Genomic DNA, 23956 nt, shown 5'->3' on the forward strand with positions numbered 1-23956 from the left:
ATTATAAAATCCTTAAAATAATGTTACTTTCAGGTCAATGTCAAATTTAATATTCCAATATCATTGTATAATAGATTTCATTAAAATAATCAGTAAAAAATCATAAAATAAAATTTTTAATTACGAAAAATAATATTCAAATTCCTTTTAATAAAAATTTTCAAATAATCTCTACAATTCTTTTATTTTCTCTAATTTCATCTGCATATAAGAAATTTTCATTTTTCATTGCTATTATAAAATGGAAGCAAAATTTTTTGTTATATTGGATTAGAAATATTAATTAATTGCATTATACTCCATAAATTTCAATCAGGTTGCAGGAGCTCGTCCATCAGCAAATATATCATGGACGAATGGAACTGAAATTATCGATCCAAATGAAAATGGTGATGGTGTCGATATTAGATTATATCATCAATTACAAAAAGATGGAACATATGATACTGAAAGTCAGTTAATATTTACAGCATCACGTTTCGAAAATGATATAACATTTGGTTGTCATGCAACAAATATTGTTATAAAACGTAATAATGAGAAACCGATACATGCTGAAATTCCATTAGAAGTTTTATGTAAGTTTTAATAATTAATTTATTTTTTTAACTAGTTATTAAATTAAGTTTAATAATTTTGCTAATATATAGATCCACCAGTAGTTGAAGTCTTAGAAGATGATATTACTGTAAATGAACATAAAAAGACAACATTAACATGTGAATTTATAGCAAATCCAGCATCATTAACTGGTGTTAGATGGTAAGTAATATGTAAATTTTTCATACTATAAATTTCATACTATAAATTTTTTTCTGTTTATGGAATATTTTTGATTTTAAATTTAAATGACACGCTTAAAGAATATATGTACTATTTAAAATAGAAATTTTTATGAGAGCTAACAAAAGCTTAGTTTCCTTACTAACAAAATTTCCGCAGCACCACTAGATAATAGTAATTACTTCTACAAAAAGGCCTAATTGTTCGTTGATTTTATAGTACTTAGCATATAAGTGTGTTCACAAACATAATTTTCGGAAAATGCATGCAGAACTGCCAAAATCGACAACTATCATTCGAAAACAACTTGATATGCAATTGCCATTTGCATAAAATTGCTAAAAAATTTTTGAATTCGCATAAAACGAGAATATTTCAAGAATTTTTAATTAATATTATATAGCATTTTACTAAACTCTTTTTTTTTCAACTATCAATTAACTTTTCCATATATCGCAAAAAAAAAGTAACATTAATAATCTAAATGAATAAGTCATTTCAATTTAATTAATATAATAAAATCAAAAACTTGTTCATTTGAAACCTTTTAAAATGAAAAAATTAAAACTATTTCTAAATTGATATTTTTTTTTTATTATTAAATACCTACCATTTTGCACAATTTTATTTTATAAATCAACAACAGAAAAATATCATATACATCATATAGAAAATGTTGAATCCCAATGACTTTGAATACTGCATTCAACTTCACAAAATTTTTAATATCAATTAAATTTTAAAACAATTGAATGTGAATAGTTTCACATATCTTTCTGTTTGAAATATCCTTTGTTTACTATACCGGAAAAACACCAGAAATAACTAAAATATAGAAAAAAATAAAAATATATTTAAATTCACACTTTAAAATAAATAAAAAAATTAAACATTTTAAAATGTTTTGTGTCAAATATCACAATAGTTTTTAATATAAACACATACACATTTAAAACTGACATCACTAAACCTCTTTTTTTTCTGGTTGATGGAAAATTAAATGAATATCAACATGAGTATGTACACATATGATTTAAATGTGTATATGCAAAACTGTATAATGGTTTTTAAAAGTAAAACATTTAATTAAAAATATTTGAAATTATTTAATTATTGAATAGAAATTGACAATACTTATAATACATATATTAAGTATAAATTTTTGATGATAATTTTGCATATATTTAGGCGATTATTTTTAATTAGATCTTATAAAATAAAATTACATTTTAAATCGGATTTGAAACTTTATAAAGTCGATTTGAGCAATTAATATTTATCAAGAGTACAAAAAGAATTTGAATTGAATAACTAGAATTGAATAACGATTTGAAGAAAAAGAATTTGAATTGAATTAGGGAGAGCGAGAAAAGGAGAGAGAGAAAGATATATGGAAACGGATGAAAATTAATTGATTTTAATATAGTTATAAAAATATATAATCATCCTGCATTCTTAATTACTTTAATCATTAAAATCAATGGTGAATTTTTTTTTTCTTAATAGTCATATTATTTTTTCTCTAAAATACTTCTCTAAATAGTTCTCAAAACTCTAATAGAGTATTATGAACCTGTATTTTTTCAACTGCGATTGTGAATGGATAATTGTAAAATTTTATTACATATTTAAAATAATTTTTATTCCTTTTATTTAAAACTGTATTTCAACCATTCATCCCCCAAAAGTAGGCAATTTTTAATAATTTTCAAATATAAGTAGAAAAACTGCAAGTATATTACAGCGTATCTCGTAACAGAGTACACTGATATATGCCATTGTATAGGTTCTCATGAGTAGACAAATTTTTTGTAGCGATACCATATTCACAGCTCTACAGGTTCGGAGCTACAGGGGCTTAAAATCAATTTTAACTGAGTTTTCACTTTCAAAAATCAGTCAAAATTCACTGATCAAATTGTATATTCTTGTACAATAAGTGTAATCATACGATTTTATTTAAGTAGACTATTCTATTACGATGAAAAACCTAAAATTTACTTCATCACTTCATAAACTAAAAATATCAATTAAAATTTAAATATTCAATATAATTTTACATGCATACTCGTATAATATATAAGGTCAGATCTCTGTAACACGAATCACAATTTTGGGGAAAAAAAAAATTAGTTCATGTTTGAAAGAATTCGAATTATGGGGTATGAAAAGTACAAAAATCAATATTACGCAACAAAACCGTTCGTGTTTTTACGTAGAATTTCGTCTTTACGAGAGTTCATGCTATAGAAGTTTGACTGTATTGCAATTGTTTTTTTAAATTATGGCTTTATATGAAGTATGGCCTTTCAAAACGAAACCCTATCAAATGATTTGGTATAACATTTCATACAATATTTGTGTATCAGAAAAATTTTAATAAATTTTTCCATTGAAAATTTGATTTTAAAACGTTTTTGTGTTTATATTTTGTAAAATATACAATATTACGAGTGTAAACATTCAATACACGCTCATAAGAAAAAAGAGGAAATTACACAAAAACATAAATATTATTTGTTTTTTTTTTTCCTTTTCTGGTTCCCCAAATATATACTCGTATGTACCTAGTAAATAAAATAATATAGAAATAAAATTCAGGGTAAAAAATTTTTAATTTAAATTTGATCGCTAACCATAAAATTGTATTGTAACATAAATTTTAATAAAAAATATTACTATAGAAATATTAAGAGCAACGTCAATAAATTTAATTCGAATTGAATAAGAGTTTGATAATTCAAATTTGAACACATACATTGAAATTTCTATCCTACAATACCTACATAATCAAGCTATTTGGAAAATTTTGAAAATTTTCAAACATAATTAGTTCATATTTAATGTAATTCAATGTTCAATATCAAGTTTGCAGAATACTTTCATTTTATATAGGAAATTATTTTTTGAATATTATAAAATAGATTTGTTTTGGGAAAATGACAATATTTAAATTTAATATAATTTCATTTACTAAATGATTATGTTTAATTCTTAATTAAAAAAATTTCCATATTCAGAATATTATGCAATATATGTAAATAAATAAAACGTAAAATTTAAATAACTTTTGATGGAACACAAATATTTTCGTATTAAAAAAATTATCCTTTAAACATTCATTATTAATATTTGTAATTGATTGCAATGCAATTTAATTTATTTTTTATTTGAATTTGCTCTTTTCTGTACAGGTACAAAAATGGTGAACCAATTAAAATAAATAAGAGTGGTCATTATGAAGGTGGTAGTCCAGATCATGTACCATTAACAATATTAAATGCACATCGTGATGATCGAGGAAATTATACATGTGAATTAACAAATTCAATTGGTAGTGGAAATTCTACAGTACAAATTCAATTAGACGTTCTTTGTAAGTAAAAAAAAAAAATTCAAAATGAATGTTTACGAGTTTTTTATTAATAATATTGAACCCTTTTATTAAAAAATATTTCTCGTCCGAACGAAACGTATGTTATATGTCTAAAATACGATTTAAGGGAAATGAAAAATATTCTTTATGTTTGTCAAATAATTTGCGATAATATTGTGTTACACGTCGGGGCAATTTTTGAAAAAAATAAAAATATCCCAAGTCAAATATGTCCTTTAAAAAAAGCAAAGATTCTATAGCGGCAAATAAAGATATAACAGGTTATTTGAATTGATTTCCATGGCCTTAATGAATTGAAAGATGTCAAGCTTTAAACTGCTGTACAAAGTCTTATGTTTTGTAGCTTCTTTTCGTGCGTCTAATCCTTATCGTCACTTATGCTGAAACGTAGTATAAATCGATAATATATCCTCATACATTCACTAAAATTTTTCACTAAAATAGCTTCTTCGGATTTCGAAATTAAATACCATATAAATTGGAATGTCTATGTTAATAGGAAAACCGTATGCAAAAATACAATTCATATGTATACACCAGATTTATGGGAAGTTTCTTAGTACAAATAAATGTGAAAATTAATTAAAAATAATTTCAATATACACTCAAGTAATAATTCGGTACCCGAGTACAATTTTGATCTATATGCAACTCTCATGATTTTTGATTTAAGAACATTTTCATAGATTTTCTAGGATGATCTTTTAGAATATGCAATCCGTATTTCAATATCTCATTAAGTTTTATATATAAATTTTTATTAACATCCTAGTAAAACGGCAGCTATTAAATTTTTTTTTCGTTCTTCACTACATAGGGCTAATTCATGATATCATCGATAGCCGTGCTCCATTTTCATTGTGTCACAGTGTTCTAATTAGGTAGGTGACTAGCCTGCCGCAAACAATTTAAAATATTTGATATATATTCATTAAATTTTTTATCCACGTCATACAAAGTGAATATTTAAGAACATAAACGTGGATATAGATCTAAATTTCACTGCTCATATATCACTGGACCATTTCTAAGTAAATTACATAGGTCTCGAACACGTCACGTAGTTTAATAACAAAATGTTATTAAACTTCAGATTCGATTTTTTCGATTCGAAAAATATGTCATATGGATCAAAATTGCATTCAGCAAACGAATATTGTGTTAAAATATTTTTCTCTATGCTTTAAATAATTCCATTTAAAATTGTTTTTTAATTCTTATAAAACATTTTCACTTTTATTTATGTAGATGTTCCATCAGTTGAAGTAATTATGTTACCAAAGGGTCCAGTTAAAGAGAATGATGAAGTTAATGTAACATTATTATGTAATATTACTGATGCAAATCCATGGGCATTAACAAAAGTTAGATGGTTTGCTAATTCAACACTTCTAAAAGAATTACCAGATTGTTCAAATCAAAATAATAATAGTGTAAGTATATAATCTTATTATTTCAGCAATATATAAAAAATATATACAATTTAGAATGATTATATTAAAGTAATTCACAATAATTTATGTGCATACTTAATTATTTTCTGTTGTAATACTTAAGTAAACATAATATTTTACACAAAACCTCAGAGACAAATCAATTGTAAAGATCAATATTGTGTGTGCGTATAGAGAAGAATGTCGACTTTATGTGAGCATTCTATATATGTATGGGGTTGTTTACAATATTGTTAATTTATATACAAAAGTAAAAGAATATAAGAAACTTATACTATTACTAATTATACATACATACTTATACATATAATATCATTTATATGCAATTATATTTTTATATTATCATTTTATGCGTATGCATAAAAGATTAAAATCACACAATCAAATTTAAAATTGATTGCAAACCTATTTGTAATTTAATGCTCTTTTAATTTAAAATTGTTGAATTGTGTTGTTGATTTTTTAATGATTTCGAAAAAAACAAAAGTAATTTTTCTTTTATTTTCCCATTTTTTTTTTAACAACAAAAAAAACAACAACTTTGTACTCTACAATATAAGAGTTTATAAAGTATGTATAAAAATATTTATTTTATACAATGGGAAAACAAAAATAAATTTTTCTTCCTATTGTCCTAGATTTTGTTTTTTTTTTTGTTATTTTTTTCTTATTGTTGCTATTTTTTTAAGGCAAGAAGATGCAGCAAAATGTTATCGTTTCCTTGAAATCCTTTCTTTTTTTTTTGTTTTTGTTTATTTTCTCCTTGATGCATTATTTTTTTCCATTTTCTTTCTCCATTTACCCAAGTTGATGTTTTTAATTTATACTTAATGTACAATATTACACAAGTCCATACATACAAAAAACAAAAAGTAAAATAGTTCAATACAGTAATAACATCAACAACTTGACAAGTAATACAAAATAAATGTAAAGAGTTATTCAATATTGAATTACAAAGTATTTTGTTGTAATTTTTAAAATTTATTTTAGTTAAAAATTAAATTTACTACTCTCATTTTGTGTTGAATATTTTAAGTGTTATACTAGTGAATGAATTTCCCCGTATGTTCTTTAAAAAATAAAAAATCTTACTTAAAATTGCAATTAACAAAGTACTTTTTAGTATACTCAATAAAGCTCCCTTAAGGACGACTAAATACTCTATGGTATACTCAACCTTAAATATTCAACTGATTTAAATTAACGCTATTGCAACTCCGCTGTCTGTTCCTCTTCAAAACAAAGTCGTCAGAGATAAATTTCCACTTTTTCCATCGCAGCTAAACAGTATCTGACGAGCACATCAACTTAATTCTCTTATCAAAATCAATGGTTTCTTGAAATTTGAAGAGCTTACTTGGCCAGCTCACAAGCTAATTTGCAACAAATTTTTTAGTTTTTCCTAAAAATTTTTATTAATATAAAAGACTGTAGCCCAGGTGACTGAAAACGGAATCCAGAGTTAGTAGAAGGTTCATTTGCAAGAAAACATTTCAACAACTTTGTCTCTGCCTGATAAATCTCTCCCTATAGAATCCTACAGAGCACATTTCTCATTCTGATTCGCTCTATATCAATTTCGTATCAAGATACTCACAGTGCTTGCCATAAGACCTACTACTTAAATATGTCATTTTTTTTGTTAAAATTTAAAATGTTATTCTTCAAATATTTTTAAATTTATCCTTGCTGCATTATTGAAAGATCTCTTGAATTATACTTTTATTATGTTTAACTTATTATGTACACTGCTTATATAATATTCATATACTAAAATGCAAATCTAAAAACATCACCAATAATGTCACAATTTACAAAATAATGTATTGAAAGTTTGTAAGTGTTGTGCTGCAGGTCCTTTTTTCATTTATTGACATGCTGATTTAATGCCTTTTCAATATTTACGTTGTTTTTACGTTGTTTTTCTTTCTCTCTTTTTTTTATATTTATTGTTTTTTTTTTTGTTTTCTGTTTTTCCTTTTATATTTATATTTTAATTTTTGTATTGTTTATTTTTTTTGCAGGAGGATTTGTGTAACATTGATCCTAGTAAATTGCTTTTAGAAAGTGTTGGTCGAGGATTTGCCTATAATTATTCTTGTGAAGGTTTTAATACCGCCGGCTGGGGTAATCGAAGTCAAGAAGTAGAATTAGTTGTAAGTGTATTTGAAAATTTTTGTATTTTCAATATAAAATTTTTCCATTTAATTTTTTAAAAAATTTTTCCTAATCCGTTGTTTATTTTATTTTATTCTTATTTTTTCTATTTCACTTTATTCATTATTTTTATTATTTGAAGGTTTTTCATGAACCAGGACCAGCAAGACTAACATATTATCCATTAACAGTTGTTAAAAAACAAAGTGTAACATTTTCATGTACAGTTGACGTCCTAGGTGTACCGGAAGCAACACAGTAAGATAGTTTTTTTTTTGTTTTGTATTATCATAGCAGTTGTTGAACATTAGTGATCTCGATATTTCATTTTAATATTTAACCCTGTATTTAATTTGTCAAAGAGGAAGATGATATAGCAAAAGTTTTTATAAATTTTTAATGATATAGCAAAAGTTTTAAATAGTAAAGAATAACTAGAAAAGAGGACTTGTATAATCAAGCTTCCATTAAATTTCTTTCTTGCTTAAATGTACATAGAAAATAAATTGTGAGGAGAGAAGGCTTTCACTACTCTGATAGAATTGACATTATAGAATTGACACACGTTGCTTTTGCTGAACTTTTTCAATTTGTTCTGAATTTTTACGTAATTTTCTATTATTTTGAGCGAAATTTTCCACAGAAATTTTATTAATTTAAAATTATTTTCAACTGTTCCAAGGCGCATAAGCAACTTTCGAAATTTTGAGGAATTACAGGGTTAAATAAATTATTTTCATTTTAGTTTTTAAACAAAACTAAAAATGAAAAATTAAAATTTTATTAAAAACAAAAAAAAAAAAACAAAAATTCTCAATGCAGATATCGATGGTTCCGTGGTGGACAAGGACCACTTATTGATGTTTACAAAAAGGATTGGACTATAGAATTAGTTGATTTAGATAGTCGTACAAATTTCTCATGTCTAGCATATAATGATGGTGGTAAAGGTGAACAGGCAACAGTAACATTAGATGTAAAAGCACCACCATTTTTCATTAAAAATTTATTACCATATACTGGTGTATTATTTTCAACAAAAAATGCTTCATTAACATGTCGCGTTGAATGTGTTCCACGTTGTAAAATCAATTGGTTTAAAGATGGTGTCGGTATATATGCCAACGATACAAGTAAATATCATATATATGAAGAATATTTAAAAGAAAATCCTGCTACAGGAGATTTTGAAAGTGTTTTATCTATATTGGTGAGTTTAATTGAAATAAATTTTTTAATTTTTGGATTTATGAAAATTCAGTTTATTCGGGATTTAAACCAAATTTTAATTCTTTCTTATCATAGCATTTCAATATGTCAGCATGGCCAAATCAACAATTTGATATGCATTATGATAATGCAAATTATTCATGTGTTGCCTCTGAAAATGAAGTTGGAGCTGGAGTTCGTAGTGCTACATATTTTAGTATAGAATGTAAATAATTTTAAAATTAAAATTTAAAATTAAGAAATTTTATTAAAATTTATGTTTTTTTTTTGTAGACCCACCAGAAAATACAACTGTTTCGAATGAAATTGTGAATGTGACTGAAAATACAATTCCAGCACGTGTTCTTTGTAATTCAAAAGCGAATCCAGGTAAGAAAAACAAAATCTTTAGGAAAAAGTTGAATTTTTCATTAAAACATAATTGCTTCTTTTCACGTACAGAGCCATCTTATGAATGGACATTAGAAGAGAAAAGTTTAGCTCAAGGTAACGCTCTAATAATTAATAAACCAATGTTAAGAAATGAAAGTGGTCATTACAAATGTATTGCATTTAATAAACATGGATCAAGTGAAGCAACAACCTTTGTTAACGTTCAATGTAAGCTTAGGTGTTTTTCAAATACTAAAATGAATTATTACAATTTTTGCTATTTTTATTCTAGATAAACCACATTGTGATATCGATAGAAAAATGATTGATGATCAAGATACATTAATATGTACAGCCTATGGTAATCCTGATGAGGTGAGAAAAATTCCAAATATTTATGATGGCTTTTACGTTTAATTTTTTTTGCATTTAATTAAAATTAAATTAAAATTTTTTTTCTTATAAACAGTTTGGTTTCGTGTGGTCTATTAAAACTGAAAATGATTCTGTTGAAGTTAGTTCTGGTTCAATTGATGGTGATAAAGCCTTTTTAGTACTAAATGATGATTTTACAATTACGCGAACATATCGTTGTGTTGCTAACAATACAATTGGTGAAGGTCATATGTGTGAAATTGAAGTTGCAGGTAAATTTTATTAAAATAATGGAAAAAAATATTTTTAATTTGGCGAAATATAATTTTTTTTTCTCTTAAAAAAAAAAATCAATAATTTACACCATGTATACTAGTTTCAAATTCCGGAGAATTTTTATATTACTATTTGTAGGAATAATATTTAATAAACTCATATGGCAAGGTTAATAGCTCTGTGGCAAAGTTAATAACAAAATTCTAGAAAATTAGTTGTATTTTTAGCAGTAAAATTTTTAATGAAAAAAAATTCCTGCTAAAATTTCATACTAAATCGGAATAAAATAAAAATTTTGTATTTATATAGTTTATAGACTGCTAATTAAATTAATTCCACAAAAATTGTGAAACAGAATTTCGCAGAAATATCTAACGCTCTTTATTAATATTAAGCAAAATTAAATGACAATTAAAAGTATATTTAGAATATTCAAAAAAATATTAAAAATTTAAAAAATTAAAAATATTAGGATAAATCTATGAATTACCATGATAGAACAAATAATTTTTAATATTAAATTCCAAAATTTATTTAACTTGAATTCGATCGAAATTAAGTGGTTCAAGTAGCTATCACATAACCTTACTAATTAATCGCCTTTATTTCAAAAACATACATGACAGCCGCATCATAAATTTCTCACAAATGAACTCGCTGTATCTCAGAAACAATTCAATTTTCAACACTGAATTTCACCGAATATAGTTATACGTATAATAGGCTCCCGCGATTTTAAATAAATTTAGCCGTCATAAATAATTTTACGTCATTTCTTAATTTTACATTTTATTCCATTTAATTATGTAAACCAAAATTAGAAATTTCCATAGCGAACTAACATATTGCCATTTATTCCTAAATTATTCAGTATTGTCAAACTTTTACGGAAAATAATTTACTTTAAAAACAAAGAATATTTTATGGCTATCAAAATTTAAATAATTCAAAAAAAAATATTGGATTATGGCTTCTATATATATAAATAATGAATAATTTATTAGTTAAATCATAATTTATTTTTCTCAATCCTATTATTCTCTATAAATAATAATCTATTTAGTAAAGCACAGTTAAGAGAAAATAATTTCTTCGCTAAGGCTTACGAGCTTTTCTGAATAAAAAAATTTAAAAAATGGTAAATAAATTCAAATAATCTACCATATATTGTAAACAACATTTTGATGTACGTACAAAAATTCGGGTAACTTTACCTAACTTAATGTAAATTGGCTAAAATATATAAAAAAACTCATTCTTTAAAGTCAGAGTATTCACAAATATTTTCGAGTCAATTTAATAAAAAACAAAATAAATGATTGAAAATATTAATAAAAATGAGTGCACATATTTCAAATGAACATTTATGTGCGAATATGCTCATCATGCATCCATTCATTATAGAATTTTTGAAAATGTGTAAAAGTTATTCCTCAAATTTAGAAACAAAAACAAACGATCGATCCAAGAAAACTGGCTAACTGGCAAAAGAAATATTCCTTCTCCTGTTCCATTTTGCACATAATTGATGTATGAATGATCACTTCATGCTTTGCAGCTTTTCCTCGTACGTTTTTTTGGAAGTAATAGTCTACTTTCAAAATGATGTAAGTCCCAAATTCAAAAAATTATGGCCTTTTAAATAAATTTTTATAATAATGTAGAAATCCAGGCATCATGTGGTTTTTGTGTAAACCCCAAACAGAGTAATAAATTCGAAAAGGAAAATTTACTATGGAACCCTTTTTGAAAGCCGTAACAGCAAACTTCGTAGGTCTCATGGAACCATTTGAATTAAAATTAGCCAGTCCAAATTATTTTGAAGTATCTGGCTAAGAATTTTTTAATATATGAAATTTAATTGTAAAAATATTTAAAAAGAAAAAACGTGTACATGAAAATTATTGATTTTTTTTTCTTCAATCAAATTTTAATTGCAAACTAATATTACACTTTTGCTTTTATGAATGAAATTTCTATAATAACAATAAATTTTAATATTTTTTCTTTCATTAATTAAAAACTAACATTAAAATATTAATAATAAAATTTGTGTTTTTTTTTCTTATTTTCATTTACAACAAAAAAAATTCTATTTAATTAAACAATTAAAAAAAAAAAAAAATACGCTATCTAACAAAATTCTCAAACCAACAATTCATTGCTTAACACACAAAACATATAATTCAAAAACAAAAACAAAACCAAAAACTAAAACCAAAAAAACTAATACCGTAAAATAAAATAAAAACACAAAAGTGCGGCCTAAAAGTAAGTATAGCTTCTCTTTATTATTAATAATTCATTTTAATATACTCACTCATTTTAATACTCACTCACTCACTCACTCGAAGATACAAAGTAGATGAAAGATAAAGTGTGTTATTCAAATACACTGTAGTCATCTTGATTAACATTTTAACAAGAGTTTTTGTTTTTTTTTCTCTCTCTCTTATTTTTTTTTTTCACTATTTTAGCTGCATTTTAGCTTCATTCATTTTGATTTTATTTCATTTTCATTTAGTCATTTTTTTTTTGTGCCATTTAAATTGGATATCTTCACTAATTTTCATTTAAAAAAAAAAAAAAATTATTTGCAAACCATTTTTATTTTTCCTTTTTTGTTGCCTCGTTTTTTTTTTAATTCTTTCCGATTTTATTTCTTGTTTCTCTCCGTGAATGAATAATTTTATTTCCTATATAAGCAGTTATCACTATATAAACTTTTATATCTCTACTATTTAAAAAAAAACAAAAATGAAGTTGGAAAAGTTAAATTTTAATAGTTTTTCTCCAATTTATATAAGCACATGTATACAAACACATACATATTATAAGAATATACATTAAATATACGTGAATATATATGTATGTATGTATTTATAGATTTCATCTTCATATTATAATTTTAAATCTATTCAAAATGAAGTTTTACTTCTTCCTCTATTTCTTCTTATTTCCAATTCATTTCATTTAAAAATCATTGAACCAAATAAAACTCCCGATAATGGCGTTAAGAATACAAAGTGGATACAAAAAAAGAAAAGTGTTGAAAAAAAAATGGAAATAAAAAGGACTTTTCTAGAATTTAAATATTAATTTCTTTTTACTAATTTTTTTTTTTTTTCGTCGTCTTTTTCAGTTCCTGCCTTTCAATCTAATCTTAACAAAAATTTCCCACAAACGCGAAAACTATAAATGAAATATCAAAAAGTTTTAAACAAAAATTTTTTTTGCTTCCATTTTAACACCCTATACTTTTATAGTACACGGTATTTATATATATATACAAAACGAAAAAAACTTAATTTTGAAAAAAAGCTAAAAATTAATTGATTTTTTTTTTTTTGTTAATTATTTTTTAAATATCAATTTTATATTGTATATTGTTGGTTAAACGATCGTTCATTAAGCCCAATTTTTAACTAATTAAATTTTAATGATTTTTTCCAGATTAATTCGAAATTTTACCGAAATCTATGGATCTATAATAATAAAAATTACATACGAGTAATTACCAAACTCTTATTATGATTTAAGGGTTTATGCTTTTAAAATTTAAAATTTCTAAACATCTTAAATAATTCGTTTATTGAACAAACAACCTAAAATTTCAACTCTGCATTGAATATTTGCTCCTTTCTCAAATGTATCAATAAATTTACGTATGCAACAATAAATTAATCAACAATACTCAACCAAATTAAATTAAAGGATTAAATTGATTGACGATTGATTTACATACATATTGTATACCATCCTGAACCCTGAAGTTGACACAATGTAAGGAGAACTTGATTCGGCATTGAATTTTTTTTTAAATCTCAAACTTTCTCTATGTATTTTTTGCTACTTATTACATTATTTTTCAAATATTCGCCTACAAATAATGTGCTTATCTTATTAAATCGCTCACATACTTTCGAACTGTTAATTGTGAAGGCCACCAGTATTTGCATTCAATTTAATTTTTTAAAATTATTTTAAAAAAAAACAATTTATTTTCTTCGTCAATTATATTGCTAACTTTTCGCCTCAATATTGCAAAAGGAAATTATAAGCAAAATAAATTTAATATTTTAAAATTCTTGAAGAAAAAATAGAAGGATTAAATTTTCAACAAAAAATAATAATAAATAAGTGAAAAATAAAAATTAATTCAAATTCAATTTAAAAAAAAAAAATTCTTAGAAAAACCATTTTAATAAACTAAACAACAATTTTCATGCCAATTTAGAAGACATTTTTGAAAGGAAACTAAAAAACAACGTTCTCTTATTTCTTGTGTTTAACCTTTTATGGAATTTTTTAGAAGAAGAAGAAAAAAAAAAAACTATTAAATAAACTTTAATTCACTTCTGTGTGTATGCGCGCTCTCTGTAAATAAATTTAAAAAATAAAATTTATTTTTTTTTTTCTCAAAAATTTTGCGGTTTATAAAAATATCCAACTTCATCAGCTCGGTATTTCTAAAACATTATAGAAAAAAAATTTTTTTAAGTAGATTTAAAAAAACAAAAAAAAAATAAATTTAAAAATTTGGAAAAAGATTTTTTTTTCCCTCATCCAGCTACCTCCCATTTATTTTTTTATTAAGCAATTTTATGGGAAACTAACTATTCTTTGAAAGAAGTATTAAGGATATAAAAAAAAAGGATAATAACATGAAGCGAATAAACAAAAACAAAAATAATTGATTCAGTAAAAGCAGGATTTACTGGAAAAAAAAAATATTTTGTTCTTGTTATTTTCGCTTTGGTATTCAAATTTTTCCCTTAAATTTTATATAAAAAAAAAATAAAAAAAATCTGATCGCCATGACTGCTTTTTACAAAATATGATTGCATTTTAATGAGATTTTTATTTTATTTTATCTATCCCTTTCTTTCGGCTAATATTTACTTGTGCTCATATTATAGTTATATTGTAAAAAAAAAAAAATTATAATTTTAAGCTTTAAATAAAGTACAATGTTTCTAAAAATAACAAACAGGAGATAAAGTAGTATTAAGAGTAATTCGATTAAGAAGGAAATCGGATAGGATAAAATTTAGTATAACATGTTACAAGTATATTCGCATTTTCAATAAAATGTGATGTTCACATGTAATACGACTAGTCTATATTCGGCCAGTCTTGCAAAATTCACAAATTCCAACAGAATTTTTGTGATTTAAAGCCTTAAATATTCCTGTTAAATTATAATGATCTTAGTCTTTATAAATTTATAATAATTCAAGAAACTTTTTGTTCTTACTTCTTAACATTTAGACTTTACTATTTATTTTCAATCCAAAAATTCATTCAAATTAATTCTGTTTTGCGAATTATTCAACAAAGTTTTCTTGTAAAATTGAATTTTTTGTAAGAATAAATTTTATATGATCCTTCAACATTTAAATCGATCCCACTAAAATTTTACTTCCATCCATCTTCTCTTAATATTTTAATTAAGCCTTTTAAAAATTAATTCCCAATTCAGTGTATTTATAGAAGGAAAATGATAGTTAAAAGAAAATTTGTTATAGAAAATTTTTCAGAATTTTATAAAATTTAATTTTACATTTAAATTTTTCGTAAAGTAAAAAAAAACCTTGAATTTCGGTAATATTGAGTTAAATGGGATATAAAGAGAGAGATTTTTATAAGTCTTGAAATGAGGAAAAGATTTTTATAGGCTAAAAAATTACTAAGTCTGAGAAGCCTGCTTCTGAATTAATGGTGAATTTCAAATATCCTTTATATTATATTTTGCTCTGTGATTTAATTTATATCTACCATAATAATTTGATTTTGCATTAAACTTATACCAATTATTTATGTAGAATTAAAAGAATTGATTAAATTACTTCCCATAAAAATGATCTTATTATACCCGATTACAATTTCCTGGAATGCATAAAAATTACATATTTACTCGTAAATACAGAAATTTTAATTATTAACTTTTTCATATTCTCATTTAGAATTTTTTTTCTTCAGGTTTTTTTCATTATCACACTAATAATTATTATTAGCAATATTATTATTAATTAATTAATTAACACACCATATATTTCACGATTCATTTCTGTACTTAAAATTAACTCCCTAATTTTATGGCAAAAAAAAAATTTTTATTTTTAAAAATTGTTCACATACTCGTAAAACATTTACAAAATACACAAACAAATAAAATTTTATTAAAATTAAATTTAAAAAAAAAAATATTTTTAAATTTATAATAATTTTTTAATATTATATTTAAAAAAATAATAATGATAATAATAATATTTAAATAAAAAAAAAATAGGACAATTAGCATGGTGGCAAAGATGGGATAGAACAACATTAATTATTGTTATAGCAGCAGTTAGTGCCATATTATTAGCAGTTATTATAATTTGTTGTATAATTATTTGTATATGCAGAAGGCGAAGAAGGCAAGATAAATGTGAGTACAAAAATTATTTTAAAATATTTAAATACATATACATTTATATATATATATATATAAACCATGTCTATATAATATTTTTATTTAAAATATTTTTATAATAATAAATGATATATAAAAATAATTATTATGAATTTTTTTTTTCCACTTTTGTTTTTAATTAAATTATTGTTTTATTTGATTAAATTTTTTTTTTTGAATTTTCAAATTTCATTTTAATAAATTTTTATTTTCACTTATAATTCATTAAAATGTATATATTAATTAAAAATAGCATATATTTATAAAAAATATACACAATGTTTATTTCGGCTGCGGCCCTATTTTTCTTTATTGAATAAAAACAAATATTCTGATTTCTGATTTTGCACAAAAATTCAAAAAAAAAAAAAAAACAGAAAAAGGATTATGATTTTTAAAAGTTCAATTTATATAATCTATTTTCAAAATAAAATTATTCACGAATAAAAACTTTTAAAATATTTATTTAATTTTTTCATTAACAAAAAAAATGATTACAAATTCATTTTCATAAAGCTACGAATATTATGTAGACCGTATATACTTATTATAGAGATAAACTTAAAATAAAATTCAAATTTACAACGAAACAAATTTTAACAATAATTCTTAGTTTAATTTTTTAATTTGAATCTTTTAAAAATTGTTATTTGCAATTAAAAAATTTTATACTAAAAAGAAATTTTTATTTTTGTTAATTTTGTATTTTTCGCTTATTTTCATTTTATTTTATTTATTTTGAATTTCATGTTGATTTATTTCATAATTTATTTAACAAAATTTAAAAAAATAGAGGAAATTTATAACAAGACTTTACACATACATAATTATATACAACGTATTTTTCATTTTATTTTTTTTTTTTGTTATTTTTATTTGAAACATAATGTGCCCATTATTTTACACTTATTTTATATTTAACTTACATTCTGTATGCCATTTATGCTCATTTTAACAATAATAAATTTTATTTGCAACAAAAAGGAACTCAATATAATAATTAAATTTTATTGGGAAATTTTTATTAAAAGATTTCTTATTTTTATTTTTTAAATATTCTCAATATTTTTGCTAATATATACATAAAATAAAATTCTTAATCAACGCTATCTTTTTCTAATATTTTTTTGTTTGATATAGAAATATTAATAAGTGAAAAAAATTAGCTCCCTTAATTCCAGTTTTTCCAAAATGTTAATTTTTATTTCAATATATATTTGACGACTTCATTCTGATTTGAATTCCTGAATTTTCTTCAACTCCAATTTCTAAAAACTATAAAATTTTATTTTTTGAATTGGAGATTGCAAATTTGTATTTTTTTTTAAAGGGAATTTTAATAAAAACTTTAATTTCTGAGAGCGTTCTGCATTCGACACTTATTTTGACAAACAATTATTTCCATAATACCTCAATTAAATTTGTGGATTTCGCGTACTAAAATTTGCATTAAGCATAACTTACAAAAATCGTTTTAACTCATTTCAAATTTAATTTAATATATCGCATATATCTACCGGTCCATCAAGATCAGAGAGTTAATCAAAAATAAATTCCAAATTTATATCCGGTACACTGAATTATATGAACTGAATTAAATTGAAAACAGAACAAGAGCGATTTTCCGCTGCGGAATATCAAAATTTAAATAGAATACACATATTTATAATCAAGAATGAAGCGAAATTACCACCACCTACCACTTTTTCTTTTTGTTTTGATTTTTTCATTCCGCTTTTGTTCTGGATTATCAGCGAAAATGGTTCGCCGTCGTCGCTCACTGTTAAGAAAAAATTTTTAAGTAAGAAATTGAATTATGATTTAGATCGCAAAAGCAAACATGGTAAATAAAATAAGAGTCATAAAGAATATTCAAAAATTTAACAAAAAATAAATAAAAAAATCATTTAAGTCGAAATATTTATTATTTTAAGAATTGTTCGCAATATTTCGGAAAATAACTTTAGCTTGGTGGACTGTCAGATATACATATGTGGCATTAGTTTAATTTATTGGAAATTTTTAAATTAAAAATTCAAATTGAAAACAAAAATTCACTTATTAATATTTCTATTCAAAATTAAGTCAAAAAAATTGAATCAATCAAAAAATATCTATTTTAAAAAAAAATTAATACTATTTATTATATAATATACTCATACTATCTATATATTTTTAAAATATTTTCTGAAATTAGTTTTTATTTTTAATTTTTTTATATTTAATATACATACATAACTATATATACATATATATCCTTTTTTTTCTTTCATTTTTCTGCATTTTTATGTGAATTTACTGCTTGCTTAAAATTGCGCCTGAAATTTTACATCTACTATATTATTATTTTTTTTTTTCTAATAAAATATTAAACACTGGCTTGTTTTTTTTTTTATCGTGCAAATAAAATAAAAAATAAATTAATTATCAAATAATTAATTTTCTTAAAAAAAAAATTAAAAACAAAACTTTGTTTTTTTTTCATATTGGTGTGAAATTTAATAATATTTTTTTTTTTTGCTTATTACTTATAACAAAAATAATTTTGATTAATTTATAAAAAAAATAATATTCAAAAAACACACAAAACGAAAAACATATAATTTTTATATTTAAAAAATGAATTATCACAATATTGCGAATAAAATTAATGAAATGCAATCATCACTACAAAACCATAAAATCATCACTACAACAACAACTTTAACAACAATCAAAAACATCAAAACAAAATCGACTATAATTCGAATAATTGGCAAAATATGATTTTTTTTCGTATAAAATTTTATAAAATGCAAAAAAAAACTAATAATATTACGATACTAATATAAAATAAAAAAAATAAATAATTAATTTTTAATTAAAAAAAAATACAAAATTTGCTTTTATGAATAAAACACACAACAAACAACAACAAACAAAACACTCATTCAATATAAAACAACATTTTAACTCATCAATTTTTAACTCAACATTTTTAACACAATTAAATGAATATTTTATTGACAATTTGTAATTATACTCAAAAAATAAATTTGACATTACGAATTTTTCTCTTTTTAAATTCAAATTAATTTCTTTTTGCATTGATCACAACAAAAAAAAAAAACTTAATATTTTTTCTTTTTAATTTTATTTTTTTTTTTTAATTAACGCAATCTGAATGCAATTTGTGTTTTTTTCTTCTTTTCTCATAAATTTTACAATTTAACAAAAAAAAAATTTTAAAATTTAAAACATTTAAAATTCAAACTAATTTAAAAAAAAAAAAGACAATACGGCCGAAGCTTCAATTTGCGCTACACAAAGGTAAGAAGATTTTTTTCATTCATTAAAATCAGAAAAAAAAAAAAACAAAATTTTTTTCACAATACTTAGTTTTTTTTTTCTCTTTTTTTTTCTTCTTCTTTTTATTTTTTAATATTGATTTTTATGTTTGATTTTATTTTTTAATTTTTTAATTTTTTTTTCATAATTTTTTTTTTTCATTGGTGAATTTTGTAATTTCATTGAAAAGACAAAGCGCGCTTTTAGCAAATTTTTATTTTTGTTACAAATGGATTTTTAAGTGAAAATCACAAAAATTAAAAATTTTTTTTTTTCATATACGTACTAGCAAAACACCCTTTATTGTTTTCACTCAATTCTAAAACATTTAAAATTAGCTGAATTCTTTTCATATTAAGTAATATAATTATTATCCTCTCTTTTAATTAAATTCTCAAACAAACAAACAAAAAAAAAAACAATCAAACAGACTGATCAAATATTAAAAGAACTTATTTAATACATTAGTACAATGGGAACATTAATTAATACATTTATTCCCATTTACATGAGAATATTAATTTAGTACAATTAGAAGTTGTGTTCATCCAGCATAAAAAATAATAATTATGAAAAGAACGCAGCTATATAAATTTTGCACTTATACTTTTAAAAATCAATACTCAAAACAATGTTTACTACATTTTGTCTCATATTCACTCATTTCTTGTAAATATAAAACTGAGTTAAATTACAATACTAGAATATTCTCATGAGTATAATATTAAGTATTCATAAGGGTATAGAGTGTAAGAATTTTAATTTTAAAACAAAATCGCAATATCTTCATAAGAATTTAATAAAGTTATTAATAATAAGCATTTAATATAGTTATATACAATTTCTAAATTAATTATTAACATTTATACATAAATTATAACAATTATTTAGAAAATTCGTTAAAATATTTAATTACTTAAATAATGGTTCAATTATTTAATAAAATATGAAAAGAAAATCTCAATATTTAATTATTCATAATACTATTACACCTAATAATTTTTATTTCTAATAAAAATCATAATATTTTAAATAATACCATTCCTAATTTTAAATTCAATTATATTTATTCTATTCTATTCAAAAATAATTCTATACTATGAACAACCCTATGTCACGTTTCAAATAATAATTTATTATTATTATATAATAAAATTGTCATTATACTTAAATATCTTAATAATTTAAAAATTTAATTTGAAATTTTATTTCTAAATATTATGATGTTGACATAACAATGTCATCATATCAATTATTTTAAAATTTCATTATTAATTTTTTTTTTTTTTGGAATAACCTATAAAATACAATAATTGTTTCGAGAACACATTGTTTATAAAATTTATAAGATTTCTATTGAAAAAATCACGATAAAAATTCAAATAATATTGGAGGGGGGCTGAATATGTATATACCAATATAATTGTTTTTCAAAATTTTATTTATTATTATATAATACATAAAAATATTATATTTTATTTTGAATGTCATTATTTTCACTGGTTTTTGTTAAATTTTATATCAGAATTCAATAAATACATATTTCAACCTTATATTTTGTATAAATATGCGTACGTACGAAAATGTTCAATTTTTTTATTATAATAATCACCATTATATAACTAAACCTATACAATAATTTTCAATTGATAAATAATATACTCGTATATAATACAATTTTTTTTGAATTTCATTGAATTTTCAGTATATATAAATTGAAAAATTGATATTGTAGTATTTTTGTTGAATTAATTTATGAAATTTTTTTTTGTTTTTGTTATATAACCAAAAATTCTTATAACTTGAAATATTTTTGTTAGAAATTTATGAATAATTTAATAATATAATTTTCTATTATAATATTGTTTTCTGTATGTGTATATAAGTAATTGAAATTCAAGGAAAAAAAAACAATAAAGTAAATAATAGAGAGCGGAGAGAGTAAATAAAGAAAAATATTTTATTCAAATTGAACAGTTTCTTGTTTTTTTTTTTTTTGTTTTCAATTCTATGTATAACTTTCTGCTATGAACATACATATACATATCTATATTATTTTGTTTTTGTATGTCATACTCATATAAAACTTTTTTAAGGAAAAATATTACAAATTTGAAATTTAATTTGAAATAGTTTCTATGTGAGACTTTAGGTTAATTGAATAAATAATTATGTAAAAGGTGCTTGAAAATTTTATAAATTTCGTTGTTCCCGTTCAAATTATAATTAAGAAAAACAAACCTTGGTGAGTCATAAAAGCTCCGGCAAGGATTCCGCCGGCAAGTCCTCTAGATTATTATTAAGATTATCCTCCAAGATGCGCTTCCTTTCTAATATTAGAAACGAACAAGCACAATGAACATGTTCCTCCACCACCGGAATATCGAAATAGATAGACCGATAGACATCATTTGCAGTGATTCCAAGCCTCTTGGTAATTTTCCCCAGCAAATCAATTAAAAAATTAAACAAATATTTGTATGTTCATTTGAGCTGAAGTTTTTAAAAATAAAATTTTATAAAATCAGAATATCAATTTTAAAAAACACCACACTACAATATTTATCTGAAAAATTCTGTCTTCATAAACCTGACAGTCAGCCACGTTAACTAAATTCATATTCTCCTTTTTATTTACAAACATTGAAATTTTAAAGTTAAAATTTTGTTATAATTCAATTTTGAATTGAATTTGTGAATAAATGAAAATGATTATATGCACATATGTATATATACACATATATGTATGTATAAATGAGGTACGATAGTAGTATATATATTTTACATATTTCCAATTTTCTTGTTTAACTTCAAAATTAAATTTCTACCCCAGAATTTTTTAAATTTTACAGAAATAATTCAAGTTCTATAATAGCTCAAATTTTTCAAATATTTTGAAAAATTTTGTCACTCAATTGATTTGAAAGAATTTTGAAAATAATTATTATTGAGAAAACATACATATGTACATATACGTATATAATGATATTCCATGGATTTCCTAATAAACTCACACAAATTTCAAAAGTATACATTACATATATGTATGTGATATAGATAAATGTGTATAAGATAAATTCAAAATTTCAAAGTTGTTTTAATTTCTACCAGGATATTTAAATAATAATACCGTATATTTTTAAAAATTGAAATTTTCATTGGATTGAAATTCAATTAAATTATCAATTATTATTATTTTTTTAATTACTATAAATAATTTTCCATTATCCTTAAGGTAAAATAAAATAGCACTACTTCATTACTTTTAATATAATTTTATTATTCAATACTTACATATGTAAATTATATCGGGTAGCTCGAAAACGAGTATATCTGCAGCCCCCACCCCTCTCCATTCAATTTTTTGATGGAAATTGATCAAAGAATCATTCCTGAAATTATTTGCCAACTAATTCGGAACACCCTGTATATATGTAAATATAATAAATAAATTCTAGACAATGAATATTTTTATATTTATTTTAAATTTCCTTCCAAGAAATATAAAATTCCTAAATATCAAATGATTTCTTAAAAAACAAAATATAATTTTGTATAGCACTGATGCTATTTTTTGAATGTCCTTGAATTCCAAATTAAGACAATTTCTTTTTTTCCGCATTTTTAATGAATTAAAAAGATACAAAGAAGATATTGCGGGTAACACAAAAAAATAAATTTTAGGTCGACATTTCTAAAAATTTTAGAAAATAAAAGAATACTTATGGGAAAATTTTTTTTTGGAGGCCAGTCATAAAATTCAAATAACCTCATTTGTATTGCGATTTTATTAAAAATTCTTTTCTAAGAAAAAAAAGTAAAATTCAGTGTTTTAAAAATGCTACAAAATTATGTTAATAAATTTTTAAAAAACAACCTTTGTTTATTGTCCAACTGGACGTAAAACTTCAAATAAATTTAAAATTAGAAGCTTAGATTTTATAATAAAAAAATATTAGTATTTTTTGAATAAAATTTAATTCCAAACAATCAATTTCGCCAGAAATCCCCTATAATTATGCAAATTAATTTTTGATGATTCTTCTCAGTTGATACTTGGCTCCAAGTTCTTGTTTTGATAACAAAATGTAGGTAAACATTAAAATTTTTCATGCACATCACTAC

General features: G+C 22.5%; 1 protein-coding gene across 10 annotated transcripts in view; it reads left to right on the forward strand.

Moving 5' to 3' along the window:
* LOC129612165 (hemicentin-2) overlaps positions 1-23956 on the forward strand; it is a 154387-nt gene that overhangs the window by 105852 nt on the left and 24579 nt on the right. For 6 of the 10 annotated variants that reach the window (XM_055525670.1, XM_055525672.1, XM_055525671.1 and 3 more), the window contains 14 exons: positions 317-578; positions 651-762; positions 3978-4159; positions 5429-5613; positions 7662-7793; positions 7937-8052; positions 8617-9004; positions 9100-9229; positions 9298-9393; positions 9466-9624; positions 9689-9771; positions 9866-10043; positions 12307-12318; positions 16340-16480. In XM_055525670.1, coding sequence (XP_055381645.1) covers positions 317-578; positions 651-762; positions 3978-4159; positions 5429-5613; positions 7662-7793; positions 7937-8052; positions 8617-9004; positions 9100-9229; positions 9298-9393; positions 9466-9624; positions 9689-9771; positions 9866-10043; positions 12307-12318; positions 16340-16480 — 2176 coding nt within the window. The remainder of the gene's footprint in view (positions 1-316; positions 579-650; positions 763-3977; positions 4160-5428; positions 5614-7661; positions 7794-7936; positions 8053-8616; positions 9005-9099; positions 9230-9297; positions 9394-9465; positions 9625-9688; positions 9772-9865; positions 10044-12306; positions 12319-16339; positions 16481-23956) is intronic. The other 4 variants (XM_055525673.1, XM_055525675.1, XM_055525677.1 and 1 more) reach the window with 1 other exon arrangement.

This window comes from Condylostylus longicornis, unplaced genomic scaffold (genome assembly GCF_029603195.1).
Source record: "Condylostylus longicornis isolate FDR11 unplaced genomic scaffold, ASM2960319v2 ptg000062l, whole genome shotgun sequence".
Taxonomy (NCBI): Eukaryota; Metazoa; Arthropoda; class Insecta; order Diptera; family Dolichopodidae; genus Condylostylus; species Condylostylus longicornis.